Source organism: Octopus sinensis, linkage group LG6 (assembly GCF_006345805.1).
Source record: "Octopus sinensis linkage group LG6, ASM634580v1, whole genome shotgun sequence".
Taxonomy (NCBI): Eukaryota; Metazoa; Mollusca; class Cephalopoda; order Octopoda; family Octopodidae; genus Octopus; species Octopus sinensis.
In genome coordinates this window covers 120,242,074-120,269,573 of record NC_043002.1, presented here as the reverse complement: position 1 = coordinate 120,269,573, position 27,500 = coordinate 120,242,074, and the positions used below count along the sequence as shown (strand labels likewise).

The window sequence follows — 27,500 nt, the reverse complement described above, 5'->3', positions numbered from 1 at the left end:
TAGATAGATGGAGAGATAGATAGATAGATAGATAGATAGATAGATAGATAGATAGATAGAGAGAGAGAGATAGATAGCTAGATAGATAGATAGATCGAGAGATAGACAGATAGATAGATAGATAGATAGATAGATAGATAGATAGATAGATAGATAGATAGATAGATAGATAGATAGATAGATAGATAGATAGATAGATAGATAGATAGATAGATAGATAGAGATGTTTGATAAGTGAAAAGTTCAGAAGTTTTAGTTGCCTTTTGTTCTTCCATATATGAAACTCAAAGATATCACACAAATCCATAGATCGGATACTAGTTTAACGCACATCATTTTTCATGAGGTAGTATGTATTAACGTTAGATGCCTCGTGGGAATAGAAAACTAAATATCCTTTTCTTCATAAACATACCGAAATCAATGACTGAGTCTCTTCAGACTTGCCTTATCTTTTAGAAATAAGAGTCAGTTATCCCTCAACTTATACACTGTCTCTCAGAACAGGTAAATGCATACTAGAGTACCTTAAACTCGAACATTTTACCTCATAAATAAACGTGAACACGTATGAGATTCCTTACGTATCACATAATCATATATCACTATATATAATTAGTCGAAACGTATTAGACTGCAGTTACAGTTTATTAGTGGAAGGGTCTTCATTTCCCACCACACTGTACCCTAAACTGATGCCTTCACGAAACAGTGTGTCTTCACTATACATGCAATAAAGGTAACACTGGTTTCAAATTTTGGCACAAGGCTAACAATTTTAGGGGTAAGTCGAATAAATCGACCACAATACACAACTGGTATTTATTATATGGACCCCCCCCCCCGAAAGATAAAGTCAATCTCGATGGAATTTGAACTCAGAACGTAAAGATGGACACAATGCTTCAAATCTAACAATGCTTCCAAGTATATGACACACTAACTTGCGTTTTCTTTAACGAAATATCTGCAACATCTAGAAGTTCGAGTGATCAGCAGCTGTTCGCCCGTTGTATCATTGGCTTGATGTATTGTAGCATCTGTATTCCTGCTGAATTGTAATTTTTCAATTTCTTTTTCATATTCCCATCCTCGGATTCTAATGCATTACGTACTTAATGTAATATACCAAGATCATATACTAGAGATTTATTAGCAATCCCTAATAGGTTTATACTGTAAGGTAATATTGCTAAATAAACCATGTAGACAAACAAAAAATTGCTTGCTTTCTTTTCTTATATAGCTACGAATCCGAAGCTCTTGTACGTATCCCTTCTTTCTCACTACTACCGGCAAAAAGGAACTTAATTGTAAATAAATTAATGATTTCATATCAAGCAGGTCTATGTTGAGGTCACTACCAAAATCTAAACAAATAGCATTAAGGAAAACAACTGGAATTGCTAATGGTCTGATTGGGCAAGCAACATGGCGCCGATCTGCATATATCAGAAAATCGAATCATATAAACTAAGCTTAAACATCATTTGTTTCTCTCTTAGTGAATATTTCCTTTGTCACCCTTCAGTTCAAATGTAATCATATTATTTCAAAATTGATACATAATTTGTCGATCAGTTTTCTTTTTTGTTACATTTTCGTTTCTATTTTGTTTATAACTTCAAGTTTTCGCCCCAAATTTCATCACCCACTCCGACTCCGCTGTATACGACGTACAGATAACAATCTAATATATCTGATATTTATTTAGTTTATTGCACATTCATTGGTAGATGTATTCACACAATTATCGCTTTCTCCGTCCGACCTCACTTTATGTTTTACCAACAGATCTTCGACGGGAAAGATAAACATTTGTTGATTATCGATTGTTGAGGGAAGGGATGCATTGATTCTTTACTATGGTAGTCAAATACTGTTGTCACTTCCTAGCAGGTCGATCAACGCATCCCCTCCTCATTCTTTTCTTTCGAGAATTCACATTAAAAAGTGATATTTCAAGCAATCATATTCTACTTTTACATAAACTATATTTATTTATGTTAATATCCATCTCCATATATTTATTGAAAAATATATACACATGAAGGTGGTGTTGTATCATAGGTTTATCAATAACGGCTCAAAAAGGGAAAGAATACACTAAGTACATTTTACTGGAGTGTTTCGATTTATGAACAGTATCAATTATTATAGTCCATAAAACGTTGAAATTCTTAGTTGGAATCCAATGTATTTACCCAAGTCAATGCATTTTCTTTCATGAACTTTGGAGTATAATGCTTTGTAGATAAGAGATGAATTGGTCCATCAATGGAGCACTAGTCTAACACAGATACGGTTACCTGACTGTCTACGTTGTGTTCTGTATTGTTCTGGAAACCGATGACATGAACTCAGGAATCACAACCACAGTTCATAACTTAGAAGATATACACATACAAACCCACCCAGTTTTCCAAATGAACGAATGATAAATTATTTATGTTATCTGCAACGATTACATGAGTATTTACTCGTCTCATTAATATGCCAAAATATATATATTAAGCTTATTAACTAATCGTAGTATTCAGCATTATAGTTCTGTTTACGTTTCCCAAATAAACTAGACAAGTCTTGATAATGTTGATAATTGGTAAATAATCTATTTTAACTTTTTAATGTTGATAATTTAGTAATCGGTATTAGTTTCGTGAGTCTTGGAAATATTGGTAATTTTGTAATCAATCTCTTTTAACGACATTACTCTTTTAATTTTGATAATTCAGTAATCAAGTTCTAATATTCCACATGTTGGTAATAATGGTATTTTAGTAAATACTATATTTCCTTTGCACAACTCTCACCAATATTTAGAATTCCGTAAATAATTTCTTTATATACTCATTTTCATAATGTTCATAATATATATTTTATAATATATTATTATTAATATTAGAAAATTCTTCGGAAAGAATACGTGTGCAAAATAATTGCTGTATTAAAAATAGAAATATATATAAGAACATATGTAAATATGTATAAGTATAAATATATAATGTATATGACAGTTTAAAAGTTTTTAAAGCATCTTACGATGTAGTCAATTATATCGTCCCAGTACGCAACTGGTACTTAATTGATTGACCATCGAAAGGATGGAAGGTAAAATCGACCCCGGTGGAATTTGAACTCAGAACGTAGCGACGGGCGAAATACCTATTTCTTTACTACCCACAAGGGGCGAAACATAGAGAGGGCAAACAAGGACAGACAAACGGATTAAGTCGATTATATCGACCCCAGTGCGTAACTGGTACTTATTTAATCGACCCCAAAAGGATGAAAGGCAAAGTCGACACACACAAGCACACAGACAGATACACACATATGTATATGTTTCCTTTCCTGAGCGTCCAGTAACACTATACTTGTTCCACTTCCTCATGTTTGGATTAACTATATATATATATATATATATATATATATATATTGATAAAACGGTAAGATAACAAAAGAAAGAAAGAGACCTCAATATTATGTAAATAGAGGAAATTTATCTATACAATATGTTACATTACTCGGTAGTCAAGATAAAACTCTGAGTTTCAGATGCCGAAGTGGAAATCCACAACACCATCTCTTCGGTTATCTGGCTATTTGAAAACGTTATGAAAAAATACCGTTAAAAATGAAGGGAAATTACTCTGTTATAACTCTGCTTTGCCTGCGTACTTATACATCGCTCGCATTTTTCGTCATAAAAATTATATAAAAATACATAAAAATATATAAAAATATATAAAAATATATAAAATCTTCTTGGGACATAACACAGAAAGCATGTTCTATCCGTTTTCTTTAGGGGACCAAAAACGTAACAGAAATTTAGTCACATGTGGGCATGATCCGAAAAGCTCTGTCCTTGTATTTAGACATGTGGTAGGGTCTAAGCTGCTTTTCCAGATAAGCCATCTCTCCATGTCGCATAAACCGCACCTTCCGCTGCCGTTAGTATAGGGCTTACATCTGGCCAAAATCTTCCATTGTATGTTATAATCGACACCTTTATCTCTTAAAGACCAAATATGATTGGATAATTGTGTCGCTTTTCTTTTGTTCCAGTGCCTAAAGCTCAAAGTGTGGTTATTGAACCTGGCCTTGAAATTACCCTCTGTCAGGCCCACGTATTTCTTCGTCGAAACGGTGTCTTTAGTGGTTATAGAGTTTACGGTAGCTTCATATATGATGGTCTTGGACATGCAAGCTCCATTTAGCGGGCACAATTCTTTATTCCTGCATGAACAGCTGTTTTCTTCTTGTGTTTTTTGTATGTTATGATTGATTATGTTTTTAAAATTGGTAGTTGAACTAAAACTAATTTTTAAATTGTGTCTATTAAAGAGTTTCCTATAAGCATGGTTAACTGGAAAATGTCTATCTATCAGTGCTAGGAAATATTTACCTATATTGAAGGCCACCTCGGGTGAGTAAGGGGGCGTAAACCAGATGACCTTCCTATTTCTATTATTCCTTTTCCTTATTGTTGGGCTGGTGATAGGTGTATATTTTATTTTTTCGCTAAAACCACTATCTTTTAAAGCTTTATTATAAACTGGGGCAACGCTATTGAAGATGTCCTCATTAGATGAGAGGCTAGAAATCCTCTTACTAATATTTTTAACTAAATTTTTGAATACTATAGGGGGATGGCATGAACCTACATTAATATAACTTAGTCTATCATTGGGCTTCCTATAAGGCTTATAAATATTATTATTAAGATCTAAGGAAACGTCTAAGAAATTGACAACCGTCAGGTTAGTGTCTATAGTTATACTAAGTCCGAAGTGTTTCATTAACTGGATAATATCCTTCCTAAAACGATCTTGTGCTGGTCCATTTGTATTAGCTGTTAAGGCGAGGGCATCATCTTTGTAGATGGCGAAATGTACGTTAGGGAATGTCTTACGGTAAGACATTCCCTAACGTACATTTCGCCATCTACAAAGATGATGCCCTCGCCTTAACAGCTAATACAAATGGACCAGCACAAGATCGTTTTAGGAAGGATATTATCCAGTTAATGAAACACTTCGGACTTAGTATAACTATAGACACTAACCTGACGGTTGTCAATTTCTTAGACGTTTCCTTAGATCTTAATAATAATATTTATAAGCCTTATAGGAAGCCCAATGATAGACTAAGTTATATTAATGTAGGTTCATGCCATCCCCCTATAGTATTCAAAAATTTAGTTAAAAATATTAGTAAGAGGATTTCTAGCCTCTCATCTAATGAGGACATCTTCAATAGCGTTGCCCCAGTTTATAATAAAGCTTTAAAAGATAGTGGTTTTAGCGAAAAAATAAAATATACACCTATCACCAGCCCAACAATAAGGAAAAGGAATAATAGAAATAGGAAGGTCATCTGGTTTACGCCCCCTTACTCACCCGAGGTGGCCTTCAATATAGGTAAATATTTCCTAGCACTGATAGATAGACATTTTCCAGTTAACCATGCTTATAGGAAACTCTTTAATAGACACAATTTAAAAATTAGTTTTAGTTCAACTACCAATTTTAAAAACATAATCAATCATAACATACAAAAAACACAAGAAGAAAACAGCTGTTCATGCAGGAATAAAGAATTGTGCCCGCTAAATGGAGCTTGCATGTCCAAGACCATCATATATGAAGCTACCGTAACTCTATAACCACTAAAGACACCGTTTCGACGAAGAAATACGTGGGCCTGACAGAGGGTAATTTCAAGGCCAGGTTCAATAACCACACTTTGAGCTTTAGGCACTGGAACAAAAGAAAAGCGACACAATTATCCAATCATATTTGGTCTTTAAGAGATAAAGGTGTCGATTATAACATACAATGGAAGATTTTGGCCAGATGTAAGCCCTATACTAACGGCAGCGGAAGGTGCGGTTTATGCGACATGGAGAGATGGCTTATCTGGAAAAGCAGCTTAGACCCTACCACATGTCTAAATACAAGGACAGAGCTTTTCGGATCATGCCCACATGTGACTAAATTTCTGTTACGTTTTTGGTCCCCTAAGGAAAACGGATAGAACATGCTTTCTGTGTTATGTCCCAAGAAGAATTTATATATTTTTATATTTTTATATATTTTTATGTAATTTTATATAATTTTTATGACGAAAAATGCGAGCGATGTATAAGTACGCAGGCAAAGCAGAGTTATAACAGAGTAATTTCCCTTCATTTTTAACGGTATTTTTTCATAACGTTTTCAAATAGCCAGATAACCGAAGAGATGGTGTTGTGGATTTCCACTTCGGCATCTGAAACTCAGAGTTTTATCTTGACTACCGAGTAATGTAACATATTGTATAGATATATATATATATATATATAAATCAATACTCAAAAAGTGTTTTTCTTTGCCCTCGAAGACCTGTTGGTAAAACGTACCTGTAGTGTGTGTGTGTGTTTGTATGTGGTTTAACTGAGAAATTTTGGGATATTCACCCCCGGGGAAATGAAATGATGTTGAAGTACATCGCATAGCAATCCAGCTTCGTTCGGAGTGAACCCATTTCTTTTTAACATACAACTCTCTTTAAGAAATTTTCAGAAATAAAATTTATTACACCCAGTGTCGTTGCACGTTTGTTTATATCTTACAAATGCTATACTCATCCGTATTATAATTTTAGGCTGTTTAGAGTACATATACTAAATCCCTTAAGTAATATCATTTTTTCTAAAAAACTAAGCATTCAATAAATATATGTAAACATGTAATATGTGCGTTTGTAACGGAAATAGTTAAATACAGACAAGTTGATAAATCATCTCTCTCGCTTGTCATAGCAAGTGGTCTGTGTTTTCCTCTATCTTCACATCTGTTTCTCTCTCTCTCTCTCTCTCTCTATGTTTATCTCTCTGTCTTTCACCTTCTATTTACGTATCTCTCTCCTCCCACAAACTTTCTTTTTCTTTGTGGTGGTACATACAGAGATCGATATATGTCATATGTAGGAATATCAGTGCTTTTCAGGAATTTGCTCGCAAAACATACTACTCTCAGTTCAATTCTATTTCAGTATCTTCCATAATAGCTGCAAGATGACCAATATCATTTGCTTCCAAAAACTGTGCGGATTCGCGTCGTATATACATATATCTATATATGTAGGCATCTTATATATCTTACTGCATATCGTCTACAGAATTTGTATTCACATTATTTATATAACATAATTTATTTACACATTTACTTTTCTCAGTTTTTCCATGTAAGCTTTTCTCAGTTTTTTTCCAGAATCTTAGATTTTTTCCGTCCACGAATCATACTTTAAGCGAAATTCTAAGAACAGAAGTGGGGAGTTGTGTAATGTTGTAGACTTGAGTCAAAGGACACCAGATTTTGTTGATATATATTCCCTACTGATGTACAGTAAAACACATATATGCTCACTCATATATACATAGGTGCATATACGGCTGCGAATCTGCACAGTTTTTGCACATGAATTTCATTGAAAAGTATTGGTAATCTTGCGGCTATTATGGAAGACACTAAAATAGAGTCGAACCGGGAATGATATATTTTTCAAGCAAATTTCTGAAAAGCACTGCTATTCCCGTATATGACATTTATCGATCTCTGTATGTATCGCCGAAAACAAGGAGATAGAAAGAGAGAGATATAAAGATAGATATAGAGAGAATTGGGGGAAACAAAAAGAGAAATAAATAAAGGACGACTGAGAGAAAGAGGGAGAGAGAGAGAGACAGACAGACAGAGACAGAGATAGAGACAGAGAGTGAGGGAGAGAGAGATATAAAGATGAAGAAAATTACAGTCTGCAAGCTATGTTGAATGAGAAAGATGATTATTTATCAACTTGTCTGTATTTAACCGGTTCTGTTTCAAACACAAATATATATTATCCGTTTACTTATACACATGCTACATATATACATACACACACTATTACCTATACATATGGGCATATATTTATATATATGACAAGCAAACTATCTAACCAAATGTATGTATATATATATATCTACAACATACACACACACACACGCACACACACACACACACATACACATATATATATATATACAGATATATATATATATATATATATAAAACAAGCAAACTAGCCAGTCAAATATATATATATATATATATATATTATATATATATATATATATATGCATGTATGTATGTATATACACGTATATACATATATTTACACACAAATAAACATACATATACATATATATGTAGGGAAACATTTTTGTGTGTGTGTGTTTGTATCTATATTTATATATGTAATACTTTCACATTATTGAAGAGTAAATGGGAAGAAAGTTCTAAGAGTTAATTATTGATAATAGCCGTATTTATGATTAATGCAGAAATATGAAATGAAAACAAAAATCTATAAGATTAATAGTTCTGATAGGTAATGAAACTTCTATTAAAGTTACATTGAGTATCAGAAGAAAGTCTCGTGTTTTGTTGAAGAAATATGATTTGGAAAATATTTGACCAGATAAAATATTTAGAATGACAAAAAGATAAAGAAAATAAGTCTTGTGCAGATTGCTGTCGCCGTTAGATTCTTAACAATGGAGCTATTATATTACAGAATGGAGACGCGTCTACAAGAATCTGATCATAATGAGTTAATATAATAAATAACAAGTTCGACGAGACGGTACATGAAATAGAATTATAGATCGTCAATAAGAACTGGGTAAAGTAGAAGACGGGAAGTGGTAATGGAGTTGTATGATGTATTTTAAAATATTTAAAAATAAAAGCATAATTCATAACAGTTAAAACTTACATAATTACACGCACGGAAATAGTTGAGTCATTAAAATTGGACATGCTGGATATTGAATTTATACAGCATTTTATGTAGTGTGAAGTAGCAACATTTGAAATGAAATATGTTTATAAATTGGTGTATTTTAACGGAAATAGCTTCTTGTACTTTAGCCCCCGCTTGTACTTTTGCGCACAACCACGCAGCCATCCTGCACACTCACATACAAAGGCACACACACAGAGAGGCATGCCTATGCAATACTCAGACGTACACACTAACACATACACACACCCGTGCGTACAAACTCTATCAATAGAGCTATTCTCCCAAGTGGTCATATTGGAAAGCGAAAAGTTCTCGTCTTTCAATGTATTATTTCTGTCAATGCATCCAACGGAGAACAATCGTCTGTTTTTATTTTCCTTGTTAGAAGAAAGGCGGGTCCACTTAATAAAAGCTTTGTTTCTACAATCACTTAAACAACAGAACACATTTCAAATCATAACATTTAAATAGATAGAAAGATAAAAGAAAAAGATAAAAAAGAAAAGGACGAAAAAATGGGGGCGAGTAAGCAGAAGATTGGGGAGGAGGAGAGACGCTGGATGACATACCCCAGAACAAATTGTGTACCCAGCGCGCCTCACGATAATGACCGGAATGGCGTTGTCGCGGAGAATCGACAGCGACTCTCCACCTCGCGAGGTTCATTTCTCAAACGGGCTTAAATTATCCCGATTTTGCTGAGTAAATCAGTAGTACGGAGTTCGAGAAGTTCTGACGTCTCGACAGCGACTGGCACAAACTGATAGCAGCGGGTCAGGCCTATGTAGTTATTGATTTTTCTCTCCCCCGTGCTGCGTGGGTGGGGGCACAACATTGCCAAAGGTATCCTAACATCAGCTAGTGGCGGTTAAAAGGATGACAGATGAAATTTATCGTTGATATACCTTAAGTGCCTTTAAGTTCTTTAAAAAAAAATTCTATACACTACTGTCAAACATTTCAGTCTTCCCTGTATTTCATTCCCAGCATCGATGTAACCTAAAGCCATATCACTACTTCATCCTTTAGATTAAAAGCCTACAATTAGGTGTAGGTATGGCCGTGTGGTTAAGAAGCTCGCAAACACGTGTTTTCTGGTTCAGTATTGCTGCGTTGCGCTTCTAATAAAACGCCGGACTGTGAAAGAATTTGGTTGACGTAAACTGTATGGACGGCTGCCATCCATATATATATGGGTGATATATATATCCATATATATATATATATATATATATATATATATATGGATGATAGATCGTTAGCCACTACACCTTTTTTTCTCTCCTTGTTTTTTCTGTGTTCCTTTCTGTAGAAGAGCGTAGGCTCGAAACGTAAAAGACTTTTTCTATTCCTGAGCGTTATACTAATACATCTGTTTGATTTGTACACCACCTGTCTTCGTCTTTTGTTTTTTTCGTAAACTCTTCCTATATATATATAATGTGTGTGCGTGCCATTGTGCTTCTCTCGCACACCCTCGATAACCAGTGTTGGTTAGTTTGCGTCCATGTAACTTAGCAGTTCGATAACTGAGAAGATAAGTGCCAGATTGATTCGACTAAACCATTGAAAGTTATGCCCCAACCTAGCCGTGGTCTATTGACTGAAACAAGTAAAAGGTGAATGATGACTTAAATGAAGGATGATCAATTTAAAAAAAATCATATATGTAATATCTAATTACTAGTTTTTACTTCGTTACGTTTCTATTCTATGTTTTCCGTAAATTTTCTCTCAAGTCTCTCTGTTGTTAGTTTATATTTTACTTGGTGAAACATTTTTACCCTAAAAATTTCGCGTGTAACATCAAAGGAACCCACCACGCACCAATATCCGTTGCTAGTATAGAAGACAGAGAATATTTAAGAATTTATTCCCAAGTAGCTGTTGCTTGGGTGTCAACAATTACCTGCATATATTTTAACAGCCTCTGAAAGTTATGAGCTTTGTAAGAGATTTGAAAGAGCCGAACCGGTTATAAAACACTTCCTATGTTATATTTTTACTCCTTTTTAACTGGAAACGTTTTACCTTTCAGTCCATCTAGCCCAGGATTATAAGTGACAACATAGAAGCGTTATCCATATCATTTTGAAAATAACATATTGAATTTCTCTCATGTTTTAGTAAGTTTGAACTCAAGTTCAAACTTACTAAAACATGAGAGTAATAGTGTTTCCCTATTTTGATATTGCTGTGTTAGGCTCATCATCATTTTACGGTATATGTGTAGTGCTCTCGAATAGCAGTTTAAAGCTAAAGGCTTTTAAACGTCTGACTGTTTGATCTTCTCACCCACAATGTAGTCTTTAATGATGAAATATCATTCATATCTACCTAGCAATTGTATCAAACTATTACTATCATAGAAGTCAGAGTTACAAAGAAAAGCAAATACACTTCGCGCGGCCAGGCATTGATATCCAGCGAGTGAACAGCACGCACAGATCAAATATATATTAACACGTTGAAAACCTGGTATTTTACTTTAATGATGAGCCATTACATAGTGGCAAATATACATTCTGGAGTAGAGTGTGGGGAAGCACTCCATCGGTTACGACGACGAGGGTTCCGGTTGATCCGAATCAACGGAACAGCCTGCTCGTGAAATTAACGTGTAAGTGGCTGAGCACTCCACAGACACGTGTACCCTTAACGTAGTTCTCGGGGATATTCAGCGTGACAAGGCCGGCCCTTTGAAATACAGGTACAACAGAAACAGGAAGAAAGAGTGAGAGAAAGTTGTAGCGAAAGAGTACAGCAGGGATCACCACCATCCCCTGCCGGAGCCTCGGGGAGCTTTAGGTGTTTTCGCTCAATAAACACTCACAACGCCCGGTCTGGGAATCGAAACCGCGATCCTATGACCGCGAGTCCGCTGCCCTAACCACTGGGCCATTGCGCCTCCAAGTAGAGTGTATCATCGCTGTGACGATAGGTGGAATAAAAACAATATCTGAATAAAAGTGATATATTGTATCGTGTTAGAAAAAAAATGTTCTCATTAACGTGCTTTACTGAATTCTGTCACGGTTTCTCTTAACTTTAAACAACTTTACACAAATGTAATATGATTTCGTAAAGATTTCCGTTTGTTTACCTTGAAACTGAATATGCTCTGTTACAGCTTCGCATCGCTCATGTTAAATTTCTTCCTATTTGTGTTCCGTTTGGCAATTTAATGTTAGAATGGCTGTTGTATGCCTCACTTAACTTCATGTCACTTAATGCTTATTATGTGTGTGTGTGTGTGTCGCTGTGAACTGTATAGCATAATAATCTCGAAATAATAATCTTTATGTCATAATAAACTCAAATTTTGAGTTTAGGCAAGTAAGTTATTCTCTTACACATCTGATACACTAAATTTAACCTCAATGTCATCATAGATATTTATACCACTTCATGACAGTTTGGGATAATCTTTATATATAAAAGAGAGGTTGTGTGCTGTCTGTCTCCTACGATTTAGATTCCTAACTACTCCCACATTTTGCGGTGCAGTGTAACCAAAACCGGGTATATTATAGTCGTGATTCATATCGAGCCCTTCTGGGTATTAGCGCGCGTCTACGATGAGTCTACGATTTAAAAAAAAATTACCATCAATTTTCCCCATTTTTAATGCATTTTTGGCATATATAAGGGAAGTAACTCTCTAAAAATTTATTATTAAATCTCAGAACGTAAAAAGCTACAGTAACACCCCTCCCTTTGTGGTTAGCCATATTGAGATGGCTATTATACTTTACATCCCTAAAAATGCTTATATAGTTATTTCCCTTACAAACCCGAGCAACGCCGGGCGATACTATAATTAGTTTACTATAATTTGAGTCGGCAGAGATTTTTTCATTATGAGTTCGTCATTGCTATCCACCAGGTTTCAGTTCATTACGATATCCAATTATGAGTTAATCTTTCTAAGATAACAATAGAGACAAAGAATTGTTTTCCTATTATAACATATATTACTCGATATTTTTCTCCTTTATTATTTCCGCGAGGCTCTTGGCCAGAAATCGTTAATTGAAACAGATAGTCTTTTACTCTTTTATTCTTTTACTTGTTTCAGTCATTTGACTGCGGCCAAGCTGGAGCACCGCCTTTAGTCGAGCAACTCGACCCCGGGACTTATTCTTTGTAAACCCAGTACTTATTCTATCGGTCTCTTTTGCCGAACCGCTTGGTTACGGGGACATAAACACACCAGCATCGGTCGTCAAGCAATGATAGGGGGACAAACACAGACACACAAACACACACACATACATATATATATATATATATATATACATATATACGACAGGCTTCTTTCAGTTTCCGTCTACCAAATCCACTCACAAGGCATTGGTCGGCAGATACCACGCAGTGGGATTGAACCCGGAACCGTGTGGTTGGTTAGCAAGCTACTTACCACACAGTCACTCCTGCGCCTATTCTTATTATTATAATTATTTTCTACTTATTGGTAGAAAATATTTTCCCGAAAAAACGAGGACATTGAAAATGAAGTATTCGTACGGCAAATCAAAAATACTTTAATTAATTGACAATATGGACTTACACTTACATCCAGTACGAATAATTTTATTGACATAATGACCCTCCCCTCTAAGCCATAATCATAACTATTCTTTTAATCCCAAATCCCTTGTAGACGCTGAGACTTTACGCTCTCCACTTGTTTAGTACTAGTCTATCTCAACATGTTCTAGTTGTCACGTGACACGTTTCTTATTCAAACCTTTCTGACTTCTCAAGCATCACATTGCACGTAATAATAATATATATTTCTTTACTACCCACAAGGGGCTAAACACAGAGGGGACAAACAAGGACAGACAAAGGGATTAAGTCGATTACATCGACCCCAGTGCGTAACTGGTACTTAATTTATCGACCCCGAAAGGATGAAAGGCAAAGTCGACCTCGGCGGAATTTGAACTCGGAACGTAACGACAGACGAAATGCGGCTACGCATTTTGCCCGGCGTGCCGCCTTAAAACGTAATAATATATGCTTGAACTGTTTACTAGTGTTTAATCGTAACTGAGATATGACAAAACCTATATGATACCACATCTATTCCATGCTATTATATTGTCGTCCTTTACAATCAATGACTATCATTATCGTGCGCTTATAAATTTACGCCTCACCATACTTACACACCTCCTCAGTTTCATCCTTTCCTTCTTTTCATCCTCCAGCCTCTACTTTATATGTTTTTTTTGTTTTCTTTCTTTTTAAACTTCTACTTATTCATAATCTCATATTGTTATTATTATCATTATTATTATTATTATTATTATTATTATTATTATTATTGAGTGAGAGAGCAGTGCATGCCATCAAAGTGACACTGGGGTAAAATATACGAAGCCCAGCATACCCATCATGACTACCCGTCTGATAAGGGTACACCAGGCACATGCATCACAACCATATGTGCGCGACATGGTGATCTCATATCAAGATAAACAGCACATGACCTAGCAGGGGGGGGCCCAGTTAGGATTTTCTTCAGGTCGAGTAGCCCATCCTGCTCCAAAGGTCCCTGAATAAGGGTTGCTTTAGGATTATTATTATTATTATTATTGTTGTTGTTGTTGCTGCTGCTGCTGTTGATTATATTGCTAATTGTTTTGTTGGGAATATGTTGTTTTTGTATATTTAATCAGTTATTTTGGTGAGAGAATAATTTGTTAAATAAGAAATCATTAGGTCATTGTGTGAAGTGGAAAGCAGCAATTGGAGACCTCTTTTATGACAAAAATTACACCATATCCGGAATGTTAATGTTTAAAATCACGCTGACAACAAAATATTTACTCCCACTGAACTGTGAGAAGTGGTAGGAAAGGAATGATTATTCAAACTACGATACTAAATTGCACCGATTTCTCTTTAATCAAACTTAATCAGCTTGACTGCCATCGGTAGCGACTGACGACGAAATCGAGAACTACGACTACACCAAGAATTAAAACAATATTGCTTCCGAGTTTGAATTTCCTTCAGAAATTATAAACATTAGTTTTATTCTATAAAGCAGCAGCACGGATTCAAAGTGACATCAGGTTTTATGGATATAAGTCGTGTGAGGTTACCTGAAGGGATATAGGATGCAGAGCTCCCATTATTTGCTAAAATACTTTGGATGTTTTAATTGATAGATAAATAAAATGTTTGACATGCATATTCAGATCTGATAATATTATTTTAAGGGATTACGAAATAATGGATTCTGAAATTATCAACATTACATTACAACATATCTCCAAAGAGATTCAAACACGAACTATACTTATAGAATTTATCACGTTGTGACTGTGTGTAATCCTCGATTCATAAATTAAACAAAAACTAAAATCATTAGTACTGACCAGTGACGTAATACTCATGAGATATAAATCCATATTAATTGTAACAGGTTTGTCTTGATCCTGGATCGGGCGTACCATGGTATTGTAACGGTGAAATAAATCTCGATGTAGTCTTTGTGTGTCTTCCAGTTTGGCAGCATGAACTCCATGAAAATCTGAAATCATTGAAAATACAAATGCTTGAGTTGAAATTTAATAACGTAATCTAAGCCAGTATATAGAAGAAATTGAATATGAAACGATTAAAAAACCATTCCAGAAATTCTTGTAAGCATTAAAGAAAAGCAGTAAAAGTGCAAAGTTTATCGGCGCTTAAAAGCAATGAAATGTCCATAATTCAGGAAAGCTTCAATCTCCAACTCCTCCATTGAAAGCAGAAAATTTAGCGATCTTAAAATAAGTAAAGGAATCAATAGAGAAATATGTACTAGGTTATACAAAATATATATGAGAGAAATTTGTAAAAAAGGACAAAGTTCAGAGTGCATTTAGCAAACTTAAAGATTCATGAATATTTTTCATATGGAAGCGTTCCATAATACTCGTCTGAATCTGACTGGCAGCAAAAATGCATATATTATCGTCCATTGGCGTACCGAGGGAGTAAGAGCAGGATGTGCTGAAAATTGTTTCTCATTTTATGAAATTGCATATCGTTTAAAAATTTGTTTTTTGTTAACAAATATTGTGTTATGTTGATAATTATTGCATGAAAGTAAAATATAATTAATGTCCTTGTAGCACATCCTGGACATACATCCCTGCTATTGTTCAATCCAAGGTGCAAGCCGCGTAAGATTTAAGCGCAAGCGAAGAAAATCTGATACTATATCCCCTCACTATTATACTATATTTGCTCCATCTCTGATATATAATCTAGAAATGGTTCTCGTAACAACCATGAAAGCACTTTACAACTTAAATTCTGTCCAACGATTAAACAGGCAGAAATTATCTAGAGAATGATGTAATTATATTCTAATTTGACAAAATAATTTGTTTCATGCAAACAAAATACCACCATAATGCGATAAATTACATGGAGTATATGGCAAGGATCATATATTGCATGTAAATCACAATTTGTTACATAAGTAAGAAGCCTGGCAAATATTATAGTTAAAGAAAGTGAGATGTGACGATATATTTTTGAGACAAAGCCAGGTTGTGAATAGTTTTAATATATATATTTCTACTTATCACAATATCCCTGAATTTAGGTTTTTTATAATGGCCTTTTAATAATAGCAAAAAGTTTAAAAATTACCGTTCACATCTGAGTTAAATGAAGTGCAATTAGTAATATAACCCACTTGAAAATAAGCCTTTACTTTTACGCAGCTAATGCATTCTTTTTGAAACAGCAATTTCCTTTCCCGTCAGATCTCAGGCTTTTTGCTTATGTAAGAAATCAATAAGGAATTTGTTATAACGCGAGCAAATGTTTTATGAAAATGGATGCAAAATATTTAAAAGACGTATCAGATCGTTTATCTATCACAAATGATAAAGCTATGAATTCTATAGATTGAGCACTATAAATTACAAGAAAATAAAGGAGATTTTAATTGATTATCATCGCGTTGGCATGAGTAGGAAACATTTACAAACTGATCGGATCTAAATTCTCTGAAATAATCATAACAGAGATACTTGAATGAGTAACAAATATCTCAGCCATGATATTGCATTTTTTAGGTTAACATTTTTGTTTCTATTTCCTTTACTTTCAAGCATCACAAATATGTAGCCACTTAACCTTAAATTAGCGTGATGAAAATATATATTTTGCACAAAACATCTAAAGGTTTTGCTTGTATATTATAAAAATAATAATGGCGTTCCCTTATCTAAATTTCCTAATATTACAGCATTTAAAATTATGGTTTAGTTACATATTTTTGTTGTTGTTGTTGTAATGTCTCTTAAAAATATATCTTTCCCTACTATTCTTTTTCCACACCGTGAGCATTCTTGCTTTATTATTTCTAATTTGCCTCAACAGATTTGTTCAACGTTGAGCCGCCGCTTTTCTATAACACCGAAAAAGAACTGGATACAAGTTTCGATTGAAAATCTCACTTAATTAAATGCTAATTATTGTTATTTCAATTAGTTCTTGACTTAAATACTTCACAAACTCCCAAAATTTAGGTATTTATGGCGTAACAGCCATAGATTCGTCAAAATACCGGGGTCAAATTGACACGGAATGAATGCTTTTAAAGATAGGAGTACAACAAAATATAACGCATTACATATAAATCAATATAAAATACGTAAAACATCAGAATAATTTCAATAAATCATGAGAACCAAGAGAAATGTTACAATTATAATATTGCTGAGTTTTTGACATTGTGCTTCTTTGCATGTTATTATATTGCTACGTAGTGATGAGATACGGACTGAAATCTAAAAACAAATGACTAAGATTTAAAATAAGCTTGAATATAAATGCAAATGCAACATAAACAAAAAATATATAAATAAATTAAAATCAAACGTAAAGAAAAAAATGCAAATTTAGTATCAAAATCGATAGCTAAGAAACAAAGACAAAGCAAAGTATTGATTTCTAACTTGTCCAATTAGTTACTTTAGTCAATTAGATGAAGGTTTGGACGTTTCTGTGGATTCTATACGGTATAATATCGTGGAAGTGAAAATACGTAATATGATATTTCATGCAAACAAATATGTATATGTATATATATATATATATATATATATAGTTTTCTATGCAAACACGTATGTAAAATTTATGCTATGGAGTAGTACGAGAGGAGTTTTTTTTCATATTAAATAGCAGAGGTCCCATCAATTAGAAGTACTAAAGTTGGAATGCAAGGAAATATAAGTTATTGATATTTATGTTGTAATATATCGAGAAACTTCAACTACTTCCAGCATATGAATGTTTCCAGCTTGACAATCTTGTACAACTCAGTACATATATCTGTATGCATGCCTTCATTCACGAGATTAAACATCAATATCAAGATATATTAACATGTACATCTATCCATCTATCTATCTATCTATCTATCTATCTATCTATCTATCTATCTATCTATCTATCTATCTATCTATCTATCTATCTATCTATCTATCTATATATATATATATATATATATATATATATATATATATATATATATAATATATATATATATATATCCATCCATCTATCTTTCTTTCTGTCTGTCTGCATATCTGTCTGTCTATCTATCTACCTATCTAATTGCCGCTGTATAATTTGTGCTATTTTCTCTATCTTGTGTTTATTTATATATGCTGGGGATTGTTTAGTGATTTGCCTGCATATCTATTTGTAATAAATCCGAAAGTGCGTAATATGATAACAATTGCTTCTGTCTCTCTCCACTCATTCTGATTATTTCTGTGTTCCGAATTTAATATTTGGATAATTTCTACTTCCCTCTGTGAGGAAGATAATCTGTTGCAACTGGTACTTCAGTTATTAGGCATCTCCTTTCCTGGTGGCCGTTTAATATATTTGGCAGATTAACCATGATGTTTGTATCTGCCAGATTGTGGCATATGATGGTTTTGTTTCACCACGGAACCTTTTCTCCTATATGTTTATCTTTCTACTTTTCTACTGGAATTTTATAGTGCTGGCATAACTTTCTCTGCTTATAGCCTCCAACTCTGTATATATTTTTATCTTAACTGGGAATAAGAAGTCAAAGACAATGTATGTGGTTAACTACTTTTCTCTACTGCAACATGTCCTGGTCCAGATGCTATGCAATTTCGGTCAGAAAGGCTTTTATATTGTGTCGCAGTCAACAATCTTTAGAACCTTTTAGTCTCAGCTCTGATACGTAAATGTCTCAGCCATTGTTACAGTATTTCTTTGACTAATGTTTTCTTCGTGTTATCCAAAATTCATATTTGCTATTGCAATCAGCCTACATTATATTTCAGCATTCGTGATAAACATAATATATGTCAGATTTAGGAGTAGGTCATTATTTTTTCGGTGTAGCCATCCCTGTTCATTTGACTATAACTATGACTTATGGACTGGGATAGCTACAGTATTGATTTTGCACTGAGCTTTGTTTTAAGCATTAATCGGCCACTTGCGTGTTTTGTACACTATCTAGTTAAATAATACCAATGTATTTGCATACCTGTATTTAATGAAATTCTCTTAGAGCATTTTAAAAAAATCTAGCATGATATTACTTTTCTTAAACAATACTTTTCTGCCCAAGGTTTTTTGGTCAAATTTTTCAAATCCGAATGTTTTATCAAAGTCGTACGTAAATCTATACTCTATCTGCCTGTCTGTCCCAATGTTTCTGGTTATTTATAGTTTGTCTCGTATAACTTCAGACTGCCAACATACAAAAGCTGATTATTATTACAGCAAGACAGCTGGTTTCATTTCGAAATCAGTTGAGAAGGAAGCAGGAATTAGGAAGGGATGGCGAGAACATACAGACATTCTGTTATTACCTACCACCTGAATAGTGTGCCTTTCCCTAGCTTTTGTCTACTCAGGTTGGATCTTTCGCTCTTCTTTTTGTGTAAAGTTATGTGTTTCAGCACTTAGAATGTTGTCATTAGTATTCATCTCTCTCTATCTCTGCTGATCAGGTGGTGATTTCGATGGAACCTTCCCGTTAGCAATCCATCGGAAGATAGTGGTGGAGTAAGGTGAAATCGATTTTGAAGAAACTCTGCGCGTCGACAAGGATCAACCGAGTGGCTTATTCTGGGGTATGGAAATTATGGATAATTTCAAAAGTTCCTTGGCTGCTTGATAGCATTGCTAAATAATTTGAGATATACAAGCATGGAAGTACCACTTACATTGTATATTCCAGAGGTATTCAGAGTGAAGAAGCAGTTCTGCTCAATTATTAGAGACTTGAAGAGGCATGTTAAATAACTGTCCTCAGGTGTTGGACGGATTTGACAATCTAACGGATCCATTATGAAGTGATGGTCTGTCCGAGGAGGGTATGACAAAAGAGATTGTGTGTGGTAGATGACATTGATGTACTAAAGACTGTCGAATTTTGAATTTCAAATTAGAACAGAAGTTGAAAGTGAAGTAGTGATGTCCTCCAATAAAAATATCGGCCGTAGTGAATAGTCGTACTCTCGGAATGTGACATTCCGAGAGTCCAGGAGTTTAGTTATGGCCCTTGGATGGTGGTCCTACAACCTAATGACTCCATTACAAATTTGTATTCTATGCATACTTTGTTCCATTGCTATGATTTTGCCCTCATCCATTGTCTTAACTGGTACGTCACACGTACTAAGAAAAGCATTGTCGTTGTGAATTTTCTTTCCTTTTTTCCCCTTTATTTTCTCTGTTTACATTTTTAAAAATATTTTACTTTTTCTCTCTGTCTATCTTCCCCTTTTACTCTATCACATATTTTACCCTAGTGTCACTTTGATGGCATGCATTGCTCCCTCACTATAAAATAATAATGATAATTCCTAACGTAATCAAAATGCTACATGTTGTGGATGGAGTAAACAGCCAATCATTAATATTAGTATTTTTGATTTTGTATCTATCATTATGATGAGTATACATAATATTTGGCTCATTATTCAAGTAGTTAAATGGTCAATAGTTAGACCTGCGAACAGCGCTTCAATTAGGTGTTACTTCGCCATTAGATATAACAACACGAATTCACGGATAGCAATTCCACAAACGATACGCATATTTTAATAATGCCCTGATCTCTGTTTAAAATAATCGATTTCCATCTACTGTTCCTGTCTTTACATTAAAGTTATTTCACTCCTGTAGCTATCCTTTACCTACTATTCTTAAAAGCCTTGCTACATTAGCATAGTTATATTTACCCCAAGTCAAATGCGAAACCTTTACATGGTCGGTCGATCTGCAGGAAATCTTTCTTTATTCATATCTCTTTGCTGTGAGAAAGAACAGATACAGTTAAAGATGTAGTCGTGATTATGCAATATACGGGATAGCCACGGCTGGATGTTTTCGATCATAGATTTTACACGACTTGGAGTGAACTCAGAATAAACAGTAAAATAACCATATTCACCAATAAATTTATGAATCTTAAGATACTACAGCATATACTACGTAACTAAGTGGCTACATACTAGTGTACACTCTATTCTAATGTGCACCAAACATGCTCAAATTCCCTCATTGCAAAATGTTCGACTAAATCGCTTCAGGAAAACGCTGTGAGAGCAATCGTATTCCGATTGTTCATGCTGTATGGATACATCTGATAAACCTATGGTCGGCGTTGGTCCAAGAGGTAAGTTTCGTTCAATTAGTTTATTCTTCAGTTGATGAGTTAGTTGGAAGCCGCCTATATGATAAGAATGTTCCGTTCATTAAATACGTCTTTTTGTCAACGTCATCACACTTTTATCGATTCTGTGTCATTGTTTGTTATTATTGTCGTTGTCGTTTTCTAAATAGAAACAGGAATTTATTTGTCGTCTGATCCTTATAGAAGTACATTCAATATTTCATATCTCTGATATGTATACTCAACCCCATACATACATACAAACAATACACACACAAGCGCACGCGCGCATACACACACACACACACACACACATACACAGGTGCTTGTATGTATGTTTGTGTGCAGAGAGAAAAATTATATGACAACGTAAAAAACACTCGGCATGACGGCTAGAAGAAAGTGCGTGGTTCGCTGAACGGTTAGACAGACTACCCATAGTACACACGCACGAACACACACACACACACACACACACACACACACACACACACACAAACACACACACATGCACACACACACACACGCACGAACACACATACACACACACACGCACGAACACATACACACACACACACACACACACACAAACACACACACACAAACACACAAACACACACACACGCACGAACACACACACACACACACACACGCACGAATACACACACACACGCGCGCACGCACACACAAGCACATGCGCTTACATATTGGTATGCAAAAACAACAGGTGATTGTATATTTTGCATTCAGTAATTGATGTTTAAGGATTGGCAACATAATACCCGCAGCTGACACTAAATTTTCACTAGTACACCTTTAACATTCGTATAGTTCTGGATTGTTTTGTTTTCGTATTATAGCAGTAGTATGTCGCGGTACTGAATCTCTGGTCGGCTTCTTCTAAAAGAATTAAAATTTATGGTAACCAGAGGCCCTAGTAAGCGATCGCTGATACCAAAATAGGCACGCATAACGCCTTAAGATAATTTCAAAATGTATGTGAACCGCACTGTGATGCAGTGAAATGTGAATGCCTATTTCTTTACTACCCACAAGGGGTTAAACACAGAGAGGACAAACTAGGACAGACAAACGCATTAAGTCGATTATATCGACGCAGTGTGTAACTGGTACTTATTTAATCACGATGTGTTGTCGATACTGTTTATAACTCGCTCTGAGATTTATCATTGCTTGATTTCACTTTTTCAATATTAGTGTCAATCGATACTGGAAAAAGTATATGTATTTGTGAGGGGAGCTGACTTCTCGTCGACAACTATGATTGTCACACGCCGATGATAGGTAAATACCTTGAAACTCGAGTCCGTGTGTATCGTAAGTTGAAGACGGGGAGGATGACTTCCCTTCACAAATACTGTTAGGGCACAGAAAGTGTGTCTATAGCCAGCTGGAGCAGGTGTCTTCCTGGGGCTACAAACTACAGTAGCATCCACCCTTAGGGGTTAGCCATATTCAAATGGCAAATATACGTCACGATGTGTTGCTGCTACTGTTTATCATTGTTATATATATATATATATATATATATATATATATATTTATATATATATATATATATATATATATATTATATATATATATATATTTTTATATATAAATATATAATATATAAATATATAAATATATACGTAAATACATATATATATATGTATATATATATATAAATATATATATATATATATATATATATAATATATATATATATACATATATGTATATAAATATATATATATACACATACATGCATATTTACATGTATGTATGTATATGTCTGTATATATACATATATGTATATATATGTATATATACATATTTATATACATATGTAGATATATGTATACACATACATATATATGCGTATATATATACACATATACATAAACACACATATATAAGTATGTATGATATTTCTCCATATGAATGTTTAGAGATTAAATAAATTTACATTCACAATTATGACGCAAGCACCACACACATATATACACACACACACCCGTGTGTGTTAGTGGAATAAATTTTGTATTCAATCCCTAGATGTTTATATATGCATAGCTATGTTTTTTATCACTACAGTTTGTTATATATGTTATTACACATATTATTAACATCTATTGTCTCAACGATATTGTTTGTATATAGCATGTTGTCCTATTTATGCTTGATTGTTGTATGCTTGATATTGCTGATACATACTGTAGTTCATTACTATTCGTATTCACAATCAAATCGGTTATATATAGCTATTTTCATGTAGATTAATGATGCTGCCGTTTCTTTTATCATTGGGGATATATCTGATATCTATTGCGACGCACGTTATTCTTTATTTATCTTTGGTTTCTCTTATCAAAAATCACTTCTATATCCTCCTTGTCAGTATTATGTAAAACATCTCGCATGGAATTATCGAATAATGAAATATAAATCAAATGTTATCAAACATGACATTCATGGCATCATATATCGCACACATGCCAGTGATGATGAATATATATATATATATATAAATACATATATATATATATATATATATATATATATATATATATATATATATATATATATATATATATATATATCAATTTGTATCCAATTCCGCTAAATTATAAAACATCTCCTCTGACTCACTACCTAGTCAACTATTAACGTTCATACCATTCCTTCCAGAAAAGAAATTATAGAAATTTTGTGTTGATATGCTGTATATGATGTTACCGATATCAAATCGTTACATATAAGTTTTTAAAATCTGCCACCACATACTAATCATAGGTGTGTACATATATTTCTTATGCACAATGATGCAGCATAAATCTTTATGTGATATATTTTCAATATTTACTACCACAGATAATATTTTCAATATTTACAGTGACACAGCTTTTTTATTGATAATGGTGATGTAACTGATAAACTGCTTTTTGGTATATAATGAGTCGATGTTGAGTTAGTATAGTAGAGTCCATCTTGCATTAACCATACTTTTTGTATGCTTTCTTAGAATACTTTCACTAAATCTGTTTCGCTTTTTCTGCGTATATTATTGTTCCGTTTAAGAGAGACAATCTAACGATAATTACAGTTCACTAAGAGATTAATATTGTTCTCCAACTTACACAATAAATATTTGCAACATTATTGATATACAGTCTGTGAATGTACTGTATAATATCTGTTGTTTTGGGGTTTCTAAAATAGAGATAAACAGATGTATTCCATCATGCCTAGACACAACTGATGCACTGGCGATTTATTCTCTCATCAAATATTGTGTCCCTATCCTTCGCACTTGTTACAAAGTACAGTCTTTTCTAGGCTATATAATATTTAAGGAAAATGTATTTCCAGGCACGGTTTCTACTGTTCTCTTGGATGGCATACTTTATTTATTCATACTTGGACTATATTAGACACATTATCATTCGCATCTGTCATCATATAGTCATTATATGTGTAGTAGAAATTTTATTTTTAATAGTATACGTTTTAGTAGTATGCATTGTTTAAACCACTTAGTGTCCTATTCCTATGTTAATATAAAAAATATCAAGGAAGCTGTAATTAAGGGGAATATAATGAACATTATTGTTATGAATGTAGAAGGGGATAACCAAAACATGTATCAATGGAGACACGACAATGCTAATGAAAAAAATTCCATATCATAATTTATGTTACAACATATCGAAGCCTTCTCCCTAATTATTAACTATACCATATCTTATGGTCCATCCACAATAAAACGTAAAAATATCTCTATCCCTACTTCATTGCAGAAGTGATTTTAACGTAAGCTACTTTAATAAACCAAACATCACATTCTTATGTTGGTGTATGCGCGCGCGTGTGTATGTATATATATATATATATATATATATATATATATATATATATATATATATATATATATATATATGTATATAATATATATATATATATATATATATATATAATATGCATATATATATGTATATATATATGTGTGTATGTATACACACACCTATATACATATATATTATACATACACAAATATATGCATGTGTATATATATGTATATATATTTATATATATATACATAAATGCATATACAGTGCTTTTATAGACATTATATCTTCTATTACACAAAATATTGTGATAACCACAAAATCATGTAAAATTAATCGTGTCATATCGATATAACATATCGGACAAGATCATTTTGAATGTATCCTATGATTTCATTGCGGTCGACTGGATATTGACCCTAAACAATAACAAGCAACTTCCCATTGTAAGCAAAACATCTGTTACTACTACCTATACAAAGCAACATAATATAGAATTTTCTTAATATTTAAAAAGCAAAAAATAAATAAATAAATAAATAAATAAAAATAACTGTTTTGGATTTAAACACGAACTTATGACACAAGAAGCTACGACGTTAGAGGTAGAGTTTACCTCTGTTGTATAAAATATATAATGATGTTCGATATTGCCTATTTCATACGTCATGAGTCGTATGATATTCTTAACGTCACTTGTATTTGTAACACATGTCGTAAGCGGTCTATCAGTCCATATGTATATTGAGTATAGGTATGTCACTAAATTTTGATCATGCCTACAAAGACTATGGTGCTTCTGGTGTTGTTACGGTTGTTATTATTACGTATGACGTCCTGGTAAATCCATACATACATATATATGCATCTACGCATATACATGTATATGCATATGTACATATACATATATATATATATATATATATATATATATATATAAAATATTATTAGAGACAAAACCACTATTTTGCAAAACAAACAAGGAAAGACTTAATCAATACATAAAATTTTAATAAATAGTCAAAAAAACCGCCACTACAATCGTTTCTTGTCTTGATCGACAATCTTCAGGTGGACTTCCAATAAGTCAGTTTCAAATTATGAAGTCATAATTTGAAATTCATAATTATGACTTCATAATTTGAAACTGACTTATTGGAAGTCCACCTGAAGATTGTCGATCAAGACAAGAAACGATTGTAGTGGCGGTTTTTTTGACTATTTATTAAAATTTTATGTATTGATTAAGTCTTTCCTTGTTTGTTTTGCAAAATAGTGGTTTTGTCTCTAATAATATTTTATAATATTTTACTATAAAATTGGATTTAATCCTAAATCTGATTTTTTCCCTGTAAATTTGGATTTATTCCCTAATATTTATTATTATATATATATATATATATATATATATATATATATATATATATATATATATATACATATGTAGGAGGATAGTCATCCATCAGATACGGAGCGCAAGTTCTCTAGCCTAAATCCATCCCTGAGTGGCGTGCGCTATTGTTTGCCGTGATTACCTGCGCTGTTATTGCTGCGTTCAATCTCACTGTCGCCGTGAATAACTAGAAGAAAAAAAGAGAAAGAAGAAAACGGCAGGTAAATTAGTGTAATCAATGGTCTGATAAGCCACGATGATGGTTCATTTACATGAGGCAGCGACAATAGCACGATGACGATGAGGGCAACGATGGCCAGTAACATCTCAGTAACGACTCAATTGCAGGTGATGTCAGAGGCGACGAAGATGATGATGATGATGATGTTGATGATGATGATGATGATGATGATGATGATGATGATGATAATGATGACGATGATGATGATGATGATGATGATGATGATGATGATGAGGATGAGGATAATGATGACGATGACTATGATGATGATGATGATGATGATGATGATGATGATGATGATGACGATGACTATGACGATGATGATGATGATGATGATGATGATGGCGAAGACGACGACGACAACAACGACGATGATGACGATGAATAGGTTTCATCCCGACGACTCAGTTGCAGATGATGCCAGAGGCGACGAAGATGATGATGATGATGATGATGATGATGATGATAATGATGACGATGATGATGATG

At 33.6% G+C, this 27,500-nt stretch overlaps 1 protein-coding gene across 5 annotated transcripts in view; it reads right to left on the bottom strand.

Annotated features, from left to right (window-relative positions):
• The window catches only part of LOC115213083 (neuronal acetylcholine receptor subunit alpha-6), a 357,620-nt gene that overhangs the window by 118,266 nt on the left and 211,854 nt on the right, over positions 1-27,500 (bottom strand). For 3 of the 5 annotated variants that reach the window (XM_029782002.2, XM_036504309.1, XM_036504312.1), the window contains exons 2-3: positions 26,913-26,957; positions 15,228-15,382 (exon numbers count right to left, since the gene is read on the bottom strand). In XM_029782002.2, coding sequence (XP_029637862.2) covers positions 15,228-15,382; positions 26,913-26,957 — 200 coding nt within the window. Of the gene's footprint in view, positions 1-15,227; positions 15,392-26,912; positions 26,958-27,500 lie in introns of all 5 variants that reach the window. The other 2 variants (XM_036504310.1, XM_036504311.1) reach the window with 2 other exon arrangements.